Raw genomic sequence first — 21,132 nt, 5'->3', positions numbered from 1 at the left:
TACCTGAGCGGAAGACAGTTGCTTAACCAACTGAGCCACCCAGGTGCCCCTAGACCCATGATTCTAAATAGAGTTCCTTTATTATTAGAGTAACATTATCACTCATAAGTATGAGATTAGGATGCAGATGATCTTAGTTTTTCTAGTGGTGTCTAAAGGTCTTCCCTAAAATCCACTAGGTTTACCAAATAATGAAAACCAAAAGATAAACCAAATATAAATATAGCTATACCAACATCACTTATTTGAAAATGTGAGTGCTATTTCTGGAGAGTTATAAACTAAAATACAGGCTTTAATTTCTTTGTCCAGTTTAAAATTCTGTTTGTCCCTAAAAATGAGATATAGAAACAAATGAGCTATTAAAGTATACTTCAGAGGCGCCTGGGTGACTCAGTGGGTTAAAGCCTCTGCCTTCAGCTCGGGTCATGATCCTGGGGTCCTGGGATTGAGCCCCCCATCGGGCTCTCTGCTTGGCGGGGAGCCTGCTTCTCTTTTATCCCCTCCGTCTGCCTCTCTGCCTACTTGTGATCTCTCTCTGTCAAATAAATAAAATCTTAAAAAAAAAAAAACTGTATTTCAAATCAAAATCTAATTCTTAAAACTGTCATTAAAATAAAACAAATTTTAAATATATTGTGTTTGTAACATGATATATGCTTTGATATATCATAAGAAAGCATGGAAAAAACAATGGAAGCTGATTTAATCAATTCACCAGCATAATTCACCAACACAAAGAAATCTACTTAATATTATCAGGGAAATTTTAGAAAGAGAGGAACAGCATTCAAAATTTCTGTATTTTATGTTTTTAAGACATACGACTAATAAAACTAAAGTCAATTTCACAAATTGACAGGAGAAGCATATGTAAAACTTAAAAAAAAAATCACCCACAATTTTGGATAAGTATATTACCGATAATACTTGTATCATTTTTGTAAATGAAAATGTAACAAGCAGCCAATTTTGTCACAGTCTAAATTTTTGATGTGCTACTTTGAAATATCTGTGAAATTGACAAGTTTTGCTTTGTTATTTTTAAAAAGAAATCACCACAGCAAACTAAACTTACTGATGAATTGTAAATATTTTCATTAGAAATGGAAGCTGGGTGAAAGGTTCAAAAAGAAAGAAAAACAGGTGGGTTTATAAGCTCAAAAACAAAGGGAACTTTGGGGCAAATAAATTAGTTGCAACTTGCATATCAGAGGATACATTAATCCTCTGAATCCTCATAAATTCCCCTCTCTACTTGTCACTTTTTAGGCCCTGAAAACATTTCAAAAGAGGTCACTTGTTGCTAAAACTTCAATAAGAAGGGTCACTTCTCCATATAGAGTATTTTCCTCATCTCTTTAAATTTACAGTTTAAACTGTAGTAGTAGGAAAAAAGGAAATAACATTAATCTGTCACTTAGTAACCTATAAAAACCACAGTTCTGAACACAATACTACATGATTTTTCATAAATTCTATGATACTAACATACTTGATGCATTCAGGCCACTGTATGTATGTATCTGACAGAAAGAGAGAAATCACAAGTAGGCAAAGAGACAGGCAGAGAGGGGGAAGCAGGCTCTCTGCTAAGCAGAGTGCCTGACATGGGGCTTGATCCCAGGACCTTGAGATCATGACCTGAGCCGAAGGCAGAGGCTTAACCCACTGAGCCACCCAGGTGCCCCTGGGCCAATGTATTTTTAACGAGAACAGAATAAAATATATTCTCCTAAAATGAACAAAGAGTTGGCAGCTCTACCTGGAACTCTTTAACTCTGAGTTAAAGTTAATACAGGAATGAAAGCAAGCCAGCACACATGGCAGTAACAGTATGGGGTTCTGTTACTACAGTTCTCTAAGAGCAGCATGAAGGTACTGCTTCCATTCTGATGGCACCACTGTCTTTCCCAGGAACAGCACACCTATGATAAGATCTTTACTACCACCCTAAGCAAAGAACTCTGATATTAAGCCTTGCTCTTTACTCCAAACTCACCTTGGCCTGAGAGGTAGGTGAGGAAAGCACTGCTGGGAGTCAAACCCAACTAACAAGCCCAAGTTCCTCTAGGGTTTTGCGGATTTTTTTTTTTTTTTTTTTTTTTTTTTTGCGTTTTAAAAAGATTTATTATTTTAGAGAAAGAGAGCATGTGATTGAGCAGGGGGAGAGGGAGACAGAATCCTGAAGTAGACTCCCGGCTGAGGGCAACCCCAGGACAGAGATTGTGACCTGAGCCAAAATCAAGAGTTGGCCCTCAACAGACTGAAACACCCAGGTGCCCCAAGTTTCCTCTAAAGTTTATCTTTGTACTCCTAGTGCTTAACACAGGCACTGAGGAAAAAAGTTATTACATCCTAAAGGCTTGAATGAAACAAGGAAACACTTTTGGAACCTAACAGCTATAAGAGAGAGAATATTTTTAGAATTGGTGGGTTTCTCTTTTATAGATACTTAAATAGTACATTAAAAAATTTTTTTTAAAGATTTATTTTTGCAGGCGCCTGGGTGACTCAGTGGGTTAAAGCCTCTGCCTTCAGCTCAGGTCATGATCCCAGGGTCATGGGATCGAACCCGGTATCGGGCTTTCTGCTCTAACGGGAGCCTGCTTACTCCTCTCTCTCTCTCTCTCTGCCTACTTGTGATCTTTGTCTGTCACATAAATAAATAAAATCTTAAAAAAAAAAAAAGATTTATTTTTGCAACAGAGAGGGAGAGAGAGAGAGTACACAAGTGAGGCAGGGGACAGTAGAGGGAGAGGGAGGAGCAGGCTCCCTGCAGAGCAAAGAACCTGATGCCGGGCTCCATCCCAGCACTCTGGGACCATGACCTGGACAGAAGGCAGACACTTAAAAGACTGATCTACAGGCACCCTAAGAAGTACACTTATTCCGGGGCGCCTGGGTGGCTCAGTGGGTTAAGCCGCTGCCTTCGGCTCAGGTCATGATCCCAGGGTCCTGGGATCGAGCCCCGCATCGGGCTCTCTGCTCAGCAGGGAGCCTGCTTCCTCCTCTCTCTCTGCCTGCCTCTCTGCCTGCTTGTCATCTCTGTCAAATAAATAAATAAAATCTTTAAAAAAAAAAAAAAAAAAAAAAAAAAAAAAAAAAGAAGTACACTTATTCCTTGAACTTTCACACATACATTACCTTTCCTATTATCTCCTCTCACTTCCCCTGCCCACTCCCACCCTCTTGGACAGAAGGGTGAGAACAAATGATTATCAAAGAATGTTCCAAATTTGAGCACTCAGTACACAAACGTAGAATATGGATGGCACTGTACTCAGGAAGAAATCCTCCTGAGAGTATACAGATATCATAGCATGTGCAGCTAAACTTGGAAGGACATAATGGATTATGTCCATTATGGATTATCTATGGATTATCTAAACCCTACATATCAGGTTAGTTTTTAACCACAAATACAACTTCCAGTCTTTATACATATGGCTCTCAAACTATCATTCTATATTCCCTTCTACTCTAAGCCCATCTATAAATTCCTCTTATCTTATTAAATTATAGCCAATTCTGAAAATCTTAAAAAGACTGGTTGCTACCTTTTGCATAGTCCACAGACTGAAAACAGTTCAAGTTCTTGTTGAACATTAAAATAAAGGAGACCAGTCAGAGCCCTCCATTTGATACAGAAGTCTAACTTGGCTTGAAGGCTTCCAGTGAAAGAGAACACACTAGATTCAAAAGAAATTGCCTCAGGGCGCCTGGGTAGCTCAGTGGGTTAAAGCCTCTGCCTGCAGCTCAGGTCATGATCCCAGGGTCAGGGGATAGAGCCCCAAATGGTGCCCCACATCGGGCTCCCTCCTCAGTGGGGGGTCTGCTTCCTCCTCTCTCTCTGCCTGCCCCTCTGCCTACTTGTGATCTCTGTCAAATAAATAAATAAAATCTTGAGAAAAAAAAAAAGAAAAAAGAAATTGCCTCAATTGGGGGTTTGCCCTTAATTTTAGAAAATAATTTCCAATAGCTGAACCATATTTTGCTTCTTATAATTTCTAGTGGCACAAAGCCAAAAAATCCTCTTACACATAATATTACAAAGACATGTTCAGAAGTATCACTGAAAGAACCATGATTCACATACCTGTACCCCTGGGGCAAATAATACATTATATGTTAATAAAATAACTTAAAAATATCTTTTATTAAAAAACGAGGGGTACCTGGCTGGCTTAGAGGAACATGCAACTCTTGATCTTGGGGCCACGAGTTCAAGCCCCATGTAGAGATTACTTGTAATCTGTGTAGAGGTTACTTAAAATAAATAAATTAAAAAAAAAAAACCCAGAAGTAATTTATCCATTTAAGGAATCAAAAGCTTACCTGAAGATTTACTCTCTGCTGTCTGTTCGAGTTCTCTGAAAGCACTGTATTTATCACCAGGCTCTGTGATGAAAAGACAAAAAGTCCATTAAGTTTAGGAATCTTTAAAAAAAAAAAAGTTTAGGAATCTTGATATTAAAACTCAAGGAAGTAAGTAAGGCAGATTGGATTAGTCATACATACTTGACACATGGTGTAAGCATTTTATACATTTCTCACAAAAGGTCACCACTAAAATGGGTTTACCTTCATAGGTTTATGAATTGACAATGTGTTTTTACCTCCAAATGGAATAGTATTTTCAGAGGACTTCTCAGTTGCAATTCCTTTAAACACAGCATATTTATCCATCGAAGCTGATGCTTTAGTTCCAGGAAGTGGCATCAACAAAGAAGGGGCACTATAAGGGAAAATGAAATGTTTCTTAATGACAAGAACACTGAATCCTTCCCTTATCATCAAGTAGAAGTTTAGGATTGAAATGGTAAATAGGTACTACCTGGTTAAAACTCATGGCTCCTTGCTTTAAAAGTTAGAAACTATTTATATTCACCACAGAAGGGAGAACGCTCTTTTTTTTTTTTAAACATCCTTTTTTCTTGGAAAAATATACTGACACACCACCCATGTGATAATTCTTTGCTTGATTATCTGAAGAGGGGTCAGACCTACACTGACCATCTAATCATCTCCGTAAGCCACAAAAACAGTTGGAATGGCACTGGGAATAGATTCTCTTAGAATGATGACCTCCTAGAATTTTAACTTAAGGTCCGTAAAGTGGCAAAAGTGAACTGTTCCAAATATGTACACCCAATATTTTAGAGTAAATTCTGTTAACCTTAATATAAATTATTCTTTGAAATGAGTTCAGACTACAGAGGTAGAATAGTTAAGATAAACATCTGTTTATGAAATGTTCAGGCCAAGATGTAAATTGTTCTTATTTGATCTTACTGCATTGCTTACTGGCAGAAGTTCACACATCTGATAAGCAGCAGTAGAGTTAATACAATTTACATTTTTACAAGGATCACATCAGCGCTTCCAGAAGCTATCTTTGTAGCAAAACAACATTCACTTCAAAATTAGATAAAGATACTTTTGCCTGTGGACATATTTCTCGCTGGATGGAAAAATAGTATAATGAGTACTATCTGTGTGGGTAATTCTTGGATGGCTTAAACACACACTATAAAAGCACTGCCCCCCCTTTTTTCTTATCACACCCAGACAGCTCCCTGGAAGAACAACTTTACATATGAATGACTACGTTCCACCACTAGTTTGTGTCATTCAATACCACACACACAAGTTATATAAATGGATTTCTATTGAGTTCTTTGCCCTGAAGCAAAAATCTTCCACAGTCATTTAAATCGTCTTATCAGCGGCCTACAAGCAAGGTAAAAAACCCAGCTCCCGCACATGCATGCTAATAAAGGTCCACAGTGCTATAGGACTTAGTGCTATGAAATATTATAATTTCACACCACTACCAAACAGCTGCAATGTATTTGATCTTGACAAACAGGTCATCATCTATACATTATAGGTGGATTTTTTAAGCTCCATAAACAATTAAACTACAACTCATTGAGCAGAATGTTACATATAAATAAAAGTAATTAATGCTTGAGGGGGAAAAAAATCACAAAGTTGAACAACCTATTTGTTTTTCTTGAACTGCCAACTTCAGTTACAGCCTTGTAAAGCCCACTGGTAAGATCTACTAAATATGACCTATAATTGATTTTTATTAATTTTAAAATTATTTTCAGGATTGGAAAAAAATAGAGGACCTTCAAGGTAATGAAATACTGATTGAAGTTAACAAAATAAAATTCCACTCAAAAAAAAAAACTTGCTGACTCAGACTGTAATATTTTGCATATTACAAATGAATAATTCATTTTAATTATCTGAAATTCTTGGGGGAAAAAAAAACAAACAAACTGTAATCACCCTGACAGTGTTTAGGCCAGTTACATAAAGTATTTATCTATTCCAAATATGAAAACTGTTATTTCTACTTTTTAATACTAGTGAAAGATACTCAGTGAGAGAGATACATTCTTTTAATAAGACGAGGCATTCTGTTGAAAGATAAGACTTAGAATTTGGCCACCAAAAAAAAAAAAGTATTTTGCTTTTTCTCAGTGTGTCCATTTGTTTTACACTCACTGCATGTGGCTGTCATTGATGATTTTACTGAGTTGTTTACCCTGTTAAATGCAAGCCTGCTAAACAGGCTTGAGTCATGGAAACTTAATCAAGGCAAAAGGGCCCACAGTGACCACCTGGCCGAGTAGAGACAAGCCCTCTGCTCAAAACATCCACAGGCCCTAACAGACCAATGGGCTATTTGGCAACATCACTAAATAGGGAAAATTCCATTTGTGGCTACACTACCCCACCTTCCCCCTTCAAAAATAGCTCCCATGGGGAGCCTGGGTGGCTCAGTGGTTTAAAGCCTCTGCCTTCGGCTCTGGTGGTGATCCCAGAGTCCTGGGATAGAGTGCCCCCTCCCCCTGCCCCCACGTCAGGCTCTCTGCTCAGCGGGGAGCCTGTTCCTCCTCTCTGCCTGCCTCTCTGTCTACTTGTGATCTCTGTCAAATAATAAATAAAAATCTTTTAAAAAATTAAAAATTAAAAAAAAAAAACCCATAAATAAAAACAGCTCCTATCCACTGCCTGGTGGTCTCTCCTTTGCAGTCCAGCCTGCTGCTCCCTTGCAGTGTATTCAATAAACTTCTATTTCCTTTGTTCTGCCTGGGGGGAATCCTTTCACCGCCCGTACACTGGCCTCCACCTGATTATCACCTCACATTTGGGGACCCCCCAACCCCAATATGATCGGACAGACACCACACTAAATACTGTCACTTAAAAAGTAAAATGAGGCTAACCAATTCAAAACCCCTCCACCTTAATCCTTTTTGAACTCTTTTATCCTTGGTCTGTGGTGTTTCCTGTTCCAGGCTCCCCAGTGCTGGCTCACAGTTAAGTATTTTGGGAATGGATAAATGAACGACACTGCTGACTTCCACATTCCCTTTCATGCTGATTCAAGTGCTATTTCTCCTCTGACACTCAGTTCGACACTGAGTCTGACCAATTTCTCAAGCGCACACTTTTCAGTGCCTGACTCTAAACCCAGAGTACTCTCATCATCTCATCATAGGATTACTATGGCAGTTGAATTTACCCCACACAGTAGCCGGGATCCCTTTCCTCAGGCCACTTCTTATCTCTAAAATACTTTACAAATTACGTCACAAATCATAAGCCATCCCACATTGGTGCTGACCTTAACTGAGATTTTTTTTTTTCACAGACTAACAGGAGTCTCCACCCCAGCCTACTTCTAACACCTTACTTGGCTTTTCATCTTGTCAGACAAATAATACCCATTTTTTGCTTAAAAGTGCTGCCCAAGGGGTGTCTGGGTAGTTCAATCCTTTAAGAGTCCAAGTCTTGGTCTTAGCTCAGGTCTTGGTCTCAGGGTCCTGAGATCAAGTCCTGTGATGGGCTCCACACTGGGTATGGAGCCTGTTAAAAAAAAAAAAAAAATGCTCACCTAGCCTTAGCCATTTATATCATCATTTAACAAACAACCCTTTAAAATAAACTCATAATATGGAATATAAATCACAAACTAGGGAATTCATTATACAGGTACACACACACAAAAAAAGACTGAAGGACCAATTCTAAGAGAATTTTTTATCAGATACTATAAATACCCAGATAAAACTAAGCTTCTTTATAGCAGGAACTGCATTTTCTGCTTTTATAGTTCTGGTGCCTACCCCAGTGTCTGGCATATAGCAGATGGTAAGTAAATGTTTTTCAATGTGTAAATAAACAATGAGTGTGGATTCTTAGACATGAGCAAAATGTTTTCATGTAAGCATGGAAGTAATCAAGTCAGAACTGAAAAAAAAAAAAAAAAGCCTACAGAGTATGACTGTGTATGAAAGTAAACTATTATGTGGAGATAATGCCACACAAAATTGCTAATATCCCATGAATCTTGTACTAGGCCAACATCTTAAAGCTTTCTATGCCCAAACTTCAACTTCACCCACTAAGGGTTTTTTTTCTTTCCCCGGAGGAGTAAACCACTAATTTGGTTTATAACCTACATACTGCAACACCTTCATTCAATAATCCTTTATTAATTACATAATATTCCTAGGGACTACAAATATTGCCAGGAAAGACCTTCATCAAGTACAATGCCTAGTAAGGGAAACAGATAAACCAGTCATCGGGGCCCAGACATCTATGAGGCACCAGGGCAGTAAAGAGGGAGGGCCCTCATCTTTGAGGTGCCAACTGATGCAGAGAGGTTAGTAAACACTTCCTATGTTAAACTGATTTTTGAAGTAGAACCAGAAAGAACTCTTGAGAGAATTTCAGATTGAAGAAGGGTAAAGGTCAGAAACCTGAAAAAGTACGATCAGTGCAGAGTCCTCATGGCACAGCTGGAGCATAAGCTGTGGGGGAAGAGCAACGGTCGAGAGGACAGGCAGGGGCAAGAGCACATCCAGCCTTTTTCCATGCCAAGCAGAGCTGACAGAGTTGGTGGTGGTAAAGGAGAGAGCACAGAACTAAAGATAAAGGACATGTTTCTGATTTGGTGACTGGATATGGTGACCTGATTCACCAAGGAAGGGAACAGTGATTTTTAACACATTTTTATTTTGCTTTGAGTAGGAAAACACTGAATCTAATGTTATGCAGGTAACAGCAGATGCCCTGGGTCATTCAGGTAGGTTCTAGAGAGTAGAACATATATATTTTGTTTGAAGGGAGAGACAGGAGAAAGAAGTATTATTATGTATCTATTGGTTAACTGTGTGCCACTGTAGTGGGTTTGGAAATCACTGTTATTTTATAGTCCCACCCTTCAAATGTTTCTCCTCTGTGGCACTTATGGTTACCTGACAAATTCTTAAAATCAGGATAATAATTCTTTTCCTAATCTGTTTTTTAAATTTTAAAAAAAAGATTTTATTTATTTATTTGAGAGAGAAAGAGAGACAGCCAGAGGCGGAAACATAAGCAGGGGAAGTAGAAGAGGGAGAAGCAGGCTTCCCATTGAGCAAGGAGCCTGATGTGGGGCTCGATGCCAGGACCCTGCAATCATGACCTGAGCCGGAGACAGACATTTAACAACTGAGCCACCCAGGCACCCCTCTTTTCTTAATTTGTAGTTACCTACAAAGCCTATCCCTTAGTTCTTGTTACAGTGTATACGCAGGAAGCATTAAGAGATAATCAATTGGTTAAAATGGAAAAGATAAATGATACTGCATAAACAGGAACGTAAGAGAAATGGTAAACGTATCCAAACAGAAACAAGTTCCAAAAATAACCAGAGAAATTCCTAACTGCTTGCTCAAAGTCTGGTATATTCTACTCTATGGAAGAAGTAGTATCTAAAAACTTTTTTTTTTTTTTTAAGGTTTTATATATTTGAGAGAAAGAGAGAGAGAACAAGGAGGGCGAGAGGGAGAAGAAGCAGACAACCTTCTGAGCAGGGAGCCCAATGCCACCCAGGCACCCCTAAAAACTTTTAAAAAATGATGGAAAGGTGCTGGCAACATATTGAGTCAGTTACCATAACCTAAAAGTGAAGCTAGTACACAAGCATTACAGAAACAGTTATGTAACTATATATGCAAAAAAATGAACAGAAATCTGAAGGCCTAAAAGTCACTGATATCAAACATAAAGGAGAAATGAATAAATAATCACATTTAGATTTCTGAATTATTATTTCTGTGGAAAATCAACAGCATGTTATACTGTAAAAATATCATATTATGTGGCCCTGTCTAAAAAACTTTTCAACAGCCAATGACTTGCTTCTGATAAGAGAACATGAAGTCATCACCATACAGGTACACTCGGCTATAATCAGGTTTATTTTTATAATCAGGTTTATAAATTTTACTTTTTTTAAAGATTTTATTTATTTGAAAGACAGAGATCACAAGTAGGCAGAGAGGCAGTCAGAGAAAGAGGAGGAAGCAGGCTTCCCGCTGAGCAGAGAGCCTGATGATGCGATGTGATGCAGGGCTCAATCCAAGGACCCTGAGATCATGACCTGAGCTGAAGGCAGGCGCCCCTGTAATCAGGCTTATAGCACAGGCAAAGAAAAAAATATTGGCAAGTGGTGTGTACTGGGAGGAAATGGTAGTGCTGAAGTTTTGGGTGGACAATGCGGAGAAAAGTTTCAAGGGTAAAACAATAATAAAGAGAGAATAATCAAGGAAAGCACGAGAGTAAGAAGTCTTAACTTTCTTACGTAGGCTTCTCACTATAGATGCCCCTTTCTCAATTATTAAACAAATGTTAACTATATCCAACTGTTTTCTACCTGTTTCCATGCTGGGAATTACTTGTTTTTGAAGAAGCAGGCAACTCCTGGAAATCAGTGAATGAGTCATCAAGGGAGCCTGACTTAGAAGCATCTTGAAAATCCTGGAAGTCGTCTTCTTCTGGTTTTACCACCTACGTTTATAGAGGACATTTAAATAGAGAGATTGAATTGATACAAGAGTAAATAACAAATTTACAACTGTCAAACTCAAAAACTACCTTTTAAATCTCCCAGTTTAGGTACCTAAATTAGGTAAGCATGACTATCTAATTTTAGAAGAACACACTTTAGATATAACACAACTCCAGTATCCAAAGCAAGAATCTGTCTTGTATTTTTTTTTGCGGGGGCAGGGTGGGGTGGTGGGAGGGTCAAAGGGAGAGGGAGAGAGAGACAGAATCTTAAGCAGACTTCACCCCCAGTGTGGAGCCTGACACATGGCTCAATCTCACCCATAAAATCACGACTTGAGCCAAAATCAAGTCAGAAGCTTAACCGACTAAGCCACCCAGGTACCCCCGTCCTGTATTTTTAGATACAAGACAAGAACTAACTTTCTGGCAAACGAACTAATCTACACAATTTTAAAATAGCTGAATCATATGTGCTATGAAGTGTGTAAACCTGGCGATTCAAAGACCTGTACCCCTGGGGCTAATAATACATTATATGTTAATAAAAAAAAATTATAAAAACAGCTAAATCACATTTATTACTGAGAACCTGCCATCTTTAAAAAACATTTTATACATGATGTGAATTACAAAAGTGATACAAACTTGTTATAATCCATTAAAATATGTATAAAATCAACAATGAACACTGACTCCTAATCACATGCTCGAAAGTTAAGAACTGTGAACAGTTCACTTGTTTTACAGAAAAATGAGCTTATACTACATTGTTCTGCACTTGAAAAAAAAAGATGCAATTATAACGTGGACATTTTTTGCATGTTGTACATGTAGTAGTTCATTCATTTTAATGATAAAATAGTTTACCACTATATGGATGAAGCCAAATTTATTTAACCTTCCTTCCTCTGAGGGACATTTAGTTATTTCTAACTTTTTACTCTAACAAACAATGCTGTGAAAAATATCCTTGCATATTTTTGTTCATCTGAGTTACTATTTCTATGGGACAGATTCCTAACAGTGTGACTGCGAGGTCAGAAAATACAGACATTTATAATTTGGGTAGCTATTGCCAAACCTGCCTTCCAAGAAGGCTGTACCAGCAAACCATTTTCCCTGACACTATTATGTTTTCTAAACTTTTTGCTAATCTGAGAAGTGAAAAATAAATGGAAACATTTGAATTTCAGGTTTAGTAGCTCTTCCAAAAGACACAGTCTAGGAATTTAGTTAACCTCATTAAGCTTGATGCTTAAAATGAATATACTAAAAAGAACTATATAAACTTTTAGCCAAAATTCAAATTCCTTAAGGTGCAAGAAATTTCTTCATTTTTTTAAAACAATGAGAAATTAAATTTTGTTTTGTTTTACTACTGTTTAATTTTCACCTCCAGTGTCCATTATAATACAACAATCTTCTCTGCATCCTTGGAAAAAAAGCTGTCCAGATTCACCTTCAGGGATTATTTGGAATATACACAGCTTCTCCACTTACCTGATTTGCAGGGTAAGATGACATGAAGCCACTAGAAGCCTGGGCTGCAGCTCCCCCAACTGGTCCAACAAGGTTAATGCCCATAACTGGCTGTCCGAGGTTGAGGGGTATGGAGCCTGCAGGGCCTGAAGACATCCCAGTTGGCTGACTCACCCCAGTAGGCAAAGTTATAGGAAAGCCACTTAAAGTTGGAATAGGAGCGGCTGGAAATTGACTTAAAGCATCAGGACTCATGGCAGGAACACCCCTCTATACAGAATAGAAGGAAAATGGGAACATTTTAAGGGATTGCAAACCACATACAATCTAAATTCAGCAAAGGGAGACCTAAATATACAAGTAGTTCTGAAAGCTTTCCAACTGGGAGTTCCAAAACTCATGAATTTGATACAAGAAAATAACTTACAAGGTCATGTAAACCTAGTATCAGGCAAAGAAATGGTTAACACAGCTCAATGGTGACACTGTACTCTCTGACAAGTTCGGCTGATTCATTATAATCGAATCATTTAAAATGATTTTGTATTATGAGAAAAACTGCTACCAGACCAAGAATACTTTATATTTAAGGAATTTTAAACAAGGCCTTCAAAAACAAGAAGTGTAATTTCATCTATTACTAAATAACTTTCAAGTTCAGAAAGGGTACAGTTAGATCAGAGAATGTTAATACACTAAACAGTCTTTAAACAAAGGAATATACTGCTAGAATGTGCATATAAAACTGTACATTTTGAAGTACTGTATCCTAAAAATAATCTAAATTTTGACATACAGGAAGTTCTTCAACACTGTAGTCAATAGGATTTATATTGAAAAGTTTTTGCTCTAACTTAAGAAACAACATCTACCTGTGTTACCGCTATCATGGCGAGAACAGTATAAAGCTCTTCCTTAGTCAGTCTGCCAGGTGTAGTTCGATTAGCTAAGGCCCATATCTGTCCAAGAGTTTCCCTGGGAAGTCCAGACGACATCAGAATGGGATAAAGTTTAGCAGTATCTATTCCAGTTGGAGTCATTGTGATTTCTAAAATTTTCTTATAGGCATCTATCAAGGGAAAGACCAGATTACAAATGTAAACATATTAAAGGTGACTGCTCTTGGTTGCCCTTGTTGCTGACACAAGAATAATCCTTAGTCAAACTGCTTTAACAGAACCGAAGCCATGTCAGGGTTTGAACTGCTGTAAAGATTATTCAAGCGGAATTATCCAACATAAAAAGAGAGTCTGCAGCTTAGAAGACAGGTTGGAACTTGGTCCCAAAGATGAAGATTTGGGGCTAAGAGTCAGAGAAAGTCTTAGTGCTCAAGAGAAGACAGTAACGATACTAAGACAGAGGCAGTATCAACAGAGCTGTAGAGTAATGGTGGTGGGAAGAGTCTGAAAATAGCAGTGGGGAGGCGAGAACTATACCAGTACCACCTGTCTCCTCCCCCAGTGGGTTAGAGGCTCTGAGCAAAAACAGCACTGGGTAAGGTACTACAGGAATAGAGCCTTCAGAGAAAGCAACTTTCAGTTAAGTTGATAGAGCAGAATACATGTTTGAAAAAAAAGGGATGGGAGGGGTGCCTGGGTGGCTCAGTGGGTTGGGGCCTCTGCCTTTGGCTTGGGTTGTGGTCTGAAGCTCCTGGGATCCAGTCTAGCTTCAGCTCTCTGCTCAGCAGGGATCCTGTTTCTTCCTCCCTCTCTCTCTGCCTGCCTCTCTGCCTACTTGTGATCTCTTTCTGTCAAATAAATAAATAAATCTTCTTAAAAAATAAATAAATAAAAAAGAAAAAAGGGAAGGGATTGCTGAGGAATTTTTCCACAACAAATGGGGTTTCCAAAGGACAAAATGAGAAAGGTTCTTAGAGATGAGGTTGCCATATAAAATAAAGGATGTTAATATCACACAGGACATACTTTTATACTAAACAGTTATTTAGTATTTATCTGAAATTCAAAATTGAATGGATGTTGTATATGATATTTGCTAAATCTGGCAATCCTACTTAAGAGGCGTTTTGGAGGATGACAGTGGGTAGGGCTAAGGCAGACAGAAAAAAAAATGTTTAAAGCAAAAAATTTATATCCAGGATTTAAATATGGATTATAGGTTAGTAGGCTGGCTATAAAAACACATATTTTGGCTAGGAAATAATGTGTGCATGTATGTTTGGAAGGAGGGAGAAAGAAATACAAGCTGGCAGAAAATGGAAGGAACTCAAAATATACTGGATCTGGGCTCTGTTTGTTTGGCTTGAACACAGAGAGGAAGAAGATGCAGATTGTCTAATGGGCACTTGGAAGAAAACCTACTTTTATGCAGTTTTCAGGGATTGGCAAAATAGAGCAAATCACACATGTTACAATATATTAAGACCCATTAACACATGCTGCTATAATCGTCATTACTGTGGGTGCATCAGCCACAGCTCAATAGAGTTATTTCCTCATAGCAACTGAATGCAATCACAACATATGCACCTAAGGGTTTTTTTTTTTTTTTTTTTTTTTTTGCTCAGCAGTAAAAATATACCTAAAGTAAAAAGTAAACACCACCTTCCAATGTTGAAAAAAATGCCAGTTGGTCTTTTAGTTCACAAAAAAAAAAGATTATTTATTTATTTATTTGACACAGAGATGCAGCAGCAAGAGAGGGAACACAAGCAGGGGGAGTGGGATGGGAGAGAAAGAAGTAGGCTCCCTGCTGAGCAGGGGAGCCTGATGCAGGGCTCTACCCCAGGACCCTGGGATCATGATCTGAGCCAAAGGCAGACGCTTAACAACTAAGCTACCCAGGCGCCCCTTCATATAATATCATATATCATAAGACAAATATACTTTAAAATATAAAATCACCATGAGTTCAGAAAATTACATTAAATGTATTAGTACTACTTTTTTTTTTTTTAAAGATTTTATTTATTTACTTGAGAGAGAGACAGTGAGAGAGAGCATTAATGAGGAGAAGGTCAGAGAGAGAAGCAGACTCCCCATGGAGCTGGGAGCCCGATGCGGGACTTGATCCGGGGACTCCAGGATCATGACCTGAGCCGAAGGCAATTGTCCAACCAACTGAGCCACCCAGGCATCCCTTTTTTTTAAAGATTTTATACATTTATTTGAGAGACAAAGAGAGCACAAGCAGGGGGAGCAGCAGAAAAGAGGAAGCAGCAGCCTCCCCACTGAACACTGAGCCTGACGTGGGACTCAGTCCCAGGACCCTGAGATCATGACTTGAGCCAAAAGCAGACAATTAACCAACTGGGCCACCCAGGCACCCTTATTGGTACTATTCTTGAGAGGTTATTAATAATCTATGAAATAAAAATATCTTTTAAAGCATGATAAATCTAAGCAAAGCTTTTAGAAATAAAAGTCTATGATGGTCAATAAAATATTAATGCAAAACATTTCTCCCACATTTATATAGCTATTTTACATATAAGGCTGTCTTAAACATCAGATCTTTTAAATTTTCTGTACTTTTTCAGAAAAAAATAAACAAGAAAAATATTAAAATTCCTTCTGCATATTTTGTAACCACAAGAGTAAATATCCACAACTCTGTTTTCAACACTTAAAGTAAAATATCCAGATGGGAATGCTGGACAAAGCAGCTTTCTTACCTGGAACCAAACTCTCATTGCAAATCCAAGGAGGCATTCTGGGCTGAACGGGATCCTGTGAGGGAAATACTCCCACACCTAGGAGATAAGAGACGTTATTTAACGTACCTAACAATCCATGCAGAAGATGGGGAAACTGCACTGAGTCACCCTTTTATATAAGAAGAGTGCTGGCCGAAGATACTAAAAAAAAGTCACCAATACGATTAAAAGATTTGGTTTCTAAACAACTCTTGTACATTAATTATGTCCTAAAGAGAAAGCAAAAAAAAAACTAAGATGTACCAAACCAAAATTCTGAATCACAGGAGGCTTGCAACATTTCACATGTATTATAAATTAAAGGAGAAAACATAACATCGGGTAGTTTAAAAATTACACACGTGAAAAAAATGTAATTGCTCAAGCTTTCCTTGCAGCTTTTAATAATATTTCTTTGCAAAGTCTGATTTTTTTTTTTACCTGAATATGATGACACTGCTGCCTTAGATGTATAGGATTTTTTATTTTTATTTTGTTCAGAAAAATCCTCTAAAAGTTTGTCTCTTAGGCCACGCAAATTCTAATTCATCTCTACAAGCTGAGTTTATAAAAACTTGGATTTTTTTAGACAGCAGTGTGCATGATTTATTTCAGAGAAACAAAACTATTTCTCATTGGTGACTTTTCCAGTTAAATTTTAACTTTCAACCTTTATGGAAGAACAGAAAGTGTAAGACGGGAAAAAGAGTTTTTATAAAATAAAAGGAAAAGGAATTTAAAATGAGGAAGGATTCTGATTTTGAAAAACTGGTTATCACAAAATTTTTAAAAGGAATAACTGTGCCAAAAGAATTCAGAGCAAAATCGTAGGGGTTAATTGGAGAAAGGAATGCATTAGAAGTATTTTAAGCAAAATACTGATTAGCAAAATCAAGCAGCATTCATTTGAAGATTAATGCTTAAGGTGTTAGCATTTGAGCGATATTTGGTTAAATCAACTTTTTGCTGAATATTTCATGAGCTCACCACTCTCTTCAATGGACAGGTTTTGGTCTGAAGTCTTTTCTGCCTCTGTAGTGGTGGTACCACTTACACGTCCATCTACAGCACCCCCGTTTTTGGTCGTTAAACTGGGATGGTTCTTACTGGAACCTGGGCCTAGGGCTTTGTGCCCAACTTCAGAGGTATTTAATTTAATTTGTTCCTGCCCAGACGTACTTATATCACAAGATACGAGGAGCTTCTCCTCCAAGGAAGGGCCTAAACAAACAGCATGAAGGGTTAATTTGTATATAATTGCAAATTTGTTTTCAACCATCCATTTCCATCCCCAGATTCTCAAGGGTAGGCCCTGCCACACATAGTGTAAATTTTGAAATAATTCAATCACTACACATTTGTATAGGACCTGAAAGACTTTAGAGCTTTTTAGAGAACTTAAATATCATTACCTACTTCAGTTCTCAAGAATTCTATGGGCTGGCAGGTAGAATGGTAGAGTGGAAGAGGTGCTACTTCTGGAGACCTACACAAGATAGAGACACTTCTACTCACTACTAGGGGGCCCCTGGCCAATCATGTCATCTCTGGGTGTGTTTCTACATCTGCCTATTGAGGAAGTTTGGACTAAGTATATGTCTGCTAGGATCTATGTCTCAGAAATGAAGGTTTAACTGTCCCCACCCTCCCCATCACAAGTGCTAAACTAAGGTAGGTTTAAAGATTTGTCCAAGGACACACTGACAATAAATAGGGAACCCAGGCTTCTGACCCCCAAGTGCTCTACCACTGAACCAGAGAGAACAGTTTCTAAAGTGAAAGTAACTTCACTTTCACTTTAGAAAGTGAAATATTCTAATATTGGTGATTTTCTCAATTTTGGCGATTTTCTCAAACAAGAGTACTTTGTAGAAATCTATTTGTTTTTAAAGTTCAAAGATGGTTTAAATAGCTCCTTATTTAAGAGCAAGAGTTTTAAAACATTTTTCTAGAATGTGAGGCCCCCAGAATTAAAAAAACTAGATTCTTATTTTAGTGAATTTGAGTAGTAGTCATACATTCAGGTACATGTTTCTTTACCAACAACAGTGTATCATTTTACTTACAAAAGAGAAATAAATTACCCAAGATTATCTTAAGAATGGTTCCATTAATATTCTAGGAGTTACCTGCTTTCTGTACATTGTATGAGGCTGCAGCAGTAGAGAAAGAAGGAATTTGCCCAGGGATACCATGTAAGGCAAAAGACACTGGAATCTGACCTGGAGGGAGAGGCTGTGCTCCAGCCTTCTGTGTATGCAACTGGCCAAGTGGGGTGGTGGGATGGAAAGACTGAAAAGGCTGGGAAGTGGAAGAAGGACCACATGTGGGCACTTCAACAGGCCCCTGCATAAAGTCACTGAATTCTTCTTCATCAAGAAAGGCAGATGATGGGGAGACAGTTTTAGTAGAATGAGATGATGTGGGATAATCTGCAAAATGGAAAATGGCAATGAAACACACGGAAATGAAAATCAACAAGGAAAAAAGAAATTAAGATGTAGTACAATTCCAAAAGAATATACTGAAACATGAATAGCAGAGGTGAACAAGAACTAACATGCAACGAGAGTCAAATGGAATTATTAAATGAATGAAAAACACTTAGATGTCTATTTACACACAATTTTTTTCTTTCAAAAAGCATTTTTATAGGTATTTTACATTTTGTTCAAAAACAAAAAAATTTAAACTCAAAATTCCCTTCCTTCTTTTATTAGGTTCATACCAGTTTTGTCCCCGAGACCACTAACAGTTTACATCAAAGTGGTGATGACTTTTGACACCCAAGTCAGTTGTTTGGATAATATTTCTCACACCAGTATGTGCCACATTTTAGAGAACCTACCTCCTTCATGCTGCTGAATACATCCTGGACAGATATGTACTCTGATGATTAAATTTCATTATGCCAGTTAGAAACAATGCATAATACATTCTTGTCATCTTAAATATACCACGCCTAACCCATATACTTTGCATACATAGTTCACGTCAGTGAAGTTACCACTTGAGAAATGAAAATTACAGAACATTGTAAACAAAATACTGAGGTGGTACCGTAAAAAGCCAAAATCAGGACACCATAAAGTGCTAAGTCAAACAACTCAAAGGTCAATTTAAGATGATAAACCCCAACTGAGGACTATGTTTAAAAGATCTTTGGCTCTAAAGTCTATACATCATTGCAGCTCTTTACTGTTAAATGTGAGGTTTACTTATGTAATAAGCCTTGCCTATAGGGACTTCATTTAATAATATTGGTTTTGCATCTTCACATTCTTTTTTCAAAATCCAAAAAATTTATTTTAAATAAATCAACTTTTAAAAACTAGAGTCACACACAGATACACAGATGAAGGTAACATCAGCCCTGACTATCTCTAGCTTTGCCCATCCATCATCCACAGCCAGCTTCAAACTGAACCATGTGCCTCTCAACCTGCCTTTTTTGTTGTTGTTGAGGTATGGCTAATATATATTATATAGTTTATAATTGTATAGTTATAACTACCTATATAACTACATAGTTAACATATAACTACATAGTTATACAGGTAGTTATAACTATATAGTTACATAGTTTCAGGTGTACAACACAGTGATTCCATAACAGTATATACACTGTGAGATGATCACCACAATAAGTCTAACTACCATTTGTCACCAAGGTTACAAAAAAATTTTTTCTCTTAATGAGAACTTTTTTTTAAAAAGATTTTTCATTATTTATTTGACAGACAAAGATCACAAGTAGGCAAAGAGGCAGCCAGAGAGAGAGGAGGAAGCAGGCTCCCCGCCGAGCAGAGACCCCAATGCGGGGCTCAATCCCAGGACCCTAAGATCATGACCTGAGCTGAAGGCAGAGGCTTTAACCCAGTGAGCCACCCAGGCCCCTCTTAATGAGAATTCTGAGCCAACTTTCAAATATGCACTATATATTGACTGTAGTCCTCACGCTGAAGTTTGAACCTCTTCACCACCTTCACCAATTTTACCCACCTCCCATTTTCCTCCGTCAATTACCATTCTATTCTCCTTCTTTCATTTTGTTTTTCAGGTTCCAGGCACAAGTGAAATCAGATGGTATTTGTCTTTCTCTGACTTATTTCACTTAGCCTAATACCCTCAAGGTCCATCCATGTTTTTGCCAATGGCAAGATTCCATTCTTCTTTATGGCTGAGTAGTAGTCAGCCATATCTTCTTTACCAATTCATCCATCAATGCACACTTAGGTTACTTCCATACCTTGGCTATTTTTAATAATGCTACAATGAACATGGGGTGTGTATATATTTTATGAGTTAGTGTTCTTATTTTCTTTGGATAAACACCCAGTAGTGGAACTGCTGGATCATACGGTAGCTCTATTTTAAATTTTTTGAGGAATCTTCAGTTTTCCACAGTGGCTGTACCAACCAACCTACATTCCCACCAACAAGGCATGAGGGTTCTCTTTTTCCCACATCCTTGCCAACATTATTGTTTCTTGTCTTTTTTTATAATAGTCATTCTAACAGGTGTTAGGTGGTATCTCATTATAGTTTGCAATGTGATTTGCATTTCCCTAATGATTAGTGATGTTGGGCATCTTTTCATGTGCCTGTGGACCATTTTGTTTGTCTTCTTAGGCAAAATGTCTATTCAGATCCTCTGCCCATTTTTTCTCATCAGATTTTTGTTGTTGTTGTTATTGAGCTGTATGAGTTCTTTGTATATTTTGAATATCAACCCTTATGGATATATGATTTGCAAATATTTTCTCCCATTCAGTTGGTTGCCTTTTCATTTCGTTGATGGTTTCCTCTGCTATGCAGAAACATTTTAGCTTGATGTTGTTACACTTGTTTATTTTTCTTTTGTTGCGTTTGATTTTGGAATCAGATCCAAAAAAATCACTGCCAAAACTAATGTTGAAAGTTTACCACCTATGTTTTCTTCTAAGAGTCTTATGGTTTCAGGTCTTACATTCAAGTCTTCAATCCATTTTGAGTTAATTTTTGTGTATAAGACAGTAATCTGGATTCATTCTTTTGCATGTGGCTGTTCAGTTTTCCCAACACCATTTATTGAACAGACTGTCTTTTTCTCACTGAGTACTCTCGCTTCGTTTGTCATAAATTAATTGACC

The 21,132-nt window shown here is 37.7% G+C and overlaps 2 protein-coding genes across 11 annotated transcripts in view; both read right to left on the bottom strand.

Annotated features, from left to right (window-relative positions):
* The window catches only part of SYNRG (synergin gamma), a 54,184-nt gene extending 35,608 nt beyond the window's left edge, over window positions 1–18,576 (bottom strand). Inside the window, exons 1-8 of one of the 10 annotated variants that reach the window (XR_014304928.1) lie at window positions 18,130–18,576; window positions 16,988–17,221; window positions 15,980–16,057; window positions 13,218–13,414; window positions 12,367–12,615; window positions 10,730–10,863; window positions 4,620–4,738; window positions 4,339–4,401 (exon numbers count right to left, since the gene is read on the bottom strand). Coding sequence is in view for 9 of the 10 variants with exons in the window: in XM_082707447.1 (XP_082563573.1) it covers window positions 4,339–4,401; window positions 4,620–4,738; window positions 10,730–10,863; window positions 12,367–12,615; window positions 13,218–13,414; window positions 15,980–16,057; window positions 16,988–17,221; window positions 18,130–18,352 (1,297 nt within the window). In the remaining variant the exon portion in view is untranslated. The remainder of the gene's footprint in view (window positions 1–4,338; window positions 4,402–4,619; window positions 4,739–10,729; window positions 10,864–12,366; window positions 12,616–13,217; window positions 13,415–15,979; window positions 16,058–16,987; window positions 17,222–18,129) is intronic. The other 9 variants (XM_082707447.1, XM_082707442.1, XM_082707449.1 and 6 more) reach the window with 9 other exon arrangements.
* A 215-nt stretch (window positions 18,577–18,791) lies between these two features.
* The window catches only part of DDX52 (DExD-box helicase 52), a gene marked incomplete at its 3' end in the record, with an annotated part of 8,921 nt that continues 6,580 nt past the window's right edge, over window positions 18,792–21,132 (bottom strand). Inside the window, exon 5 of the mRNA XM_082708528.1 lies at window positions 18,792–18,872. Within this exon, the coding sequence (XP_082564654.1) occupies window positions 18,792–18,872 (81 nt within the window). The remainder of the gene's footprint in view (window positions 18,873–21,132) is intronic.

Source organism: Mustela nivalis, assembly GCF_964662115.1.
Source record: "Mustela nivalis genome assembly, chromosome: 17".
NCBI lineage: Eukaryota > Metazoa > Chordata > Mammalia > Carnivora > Mustelidae > Mustela > Mustela nivalis.
This window is presented reverse-complemented; position numbering and strand designations above follow the sequence as displayed.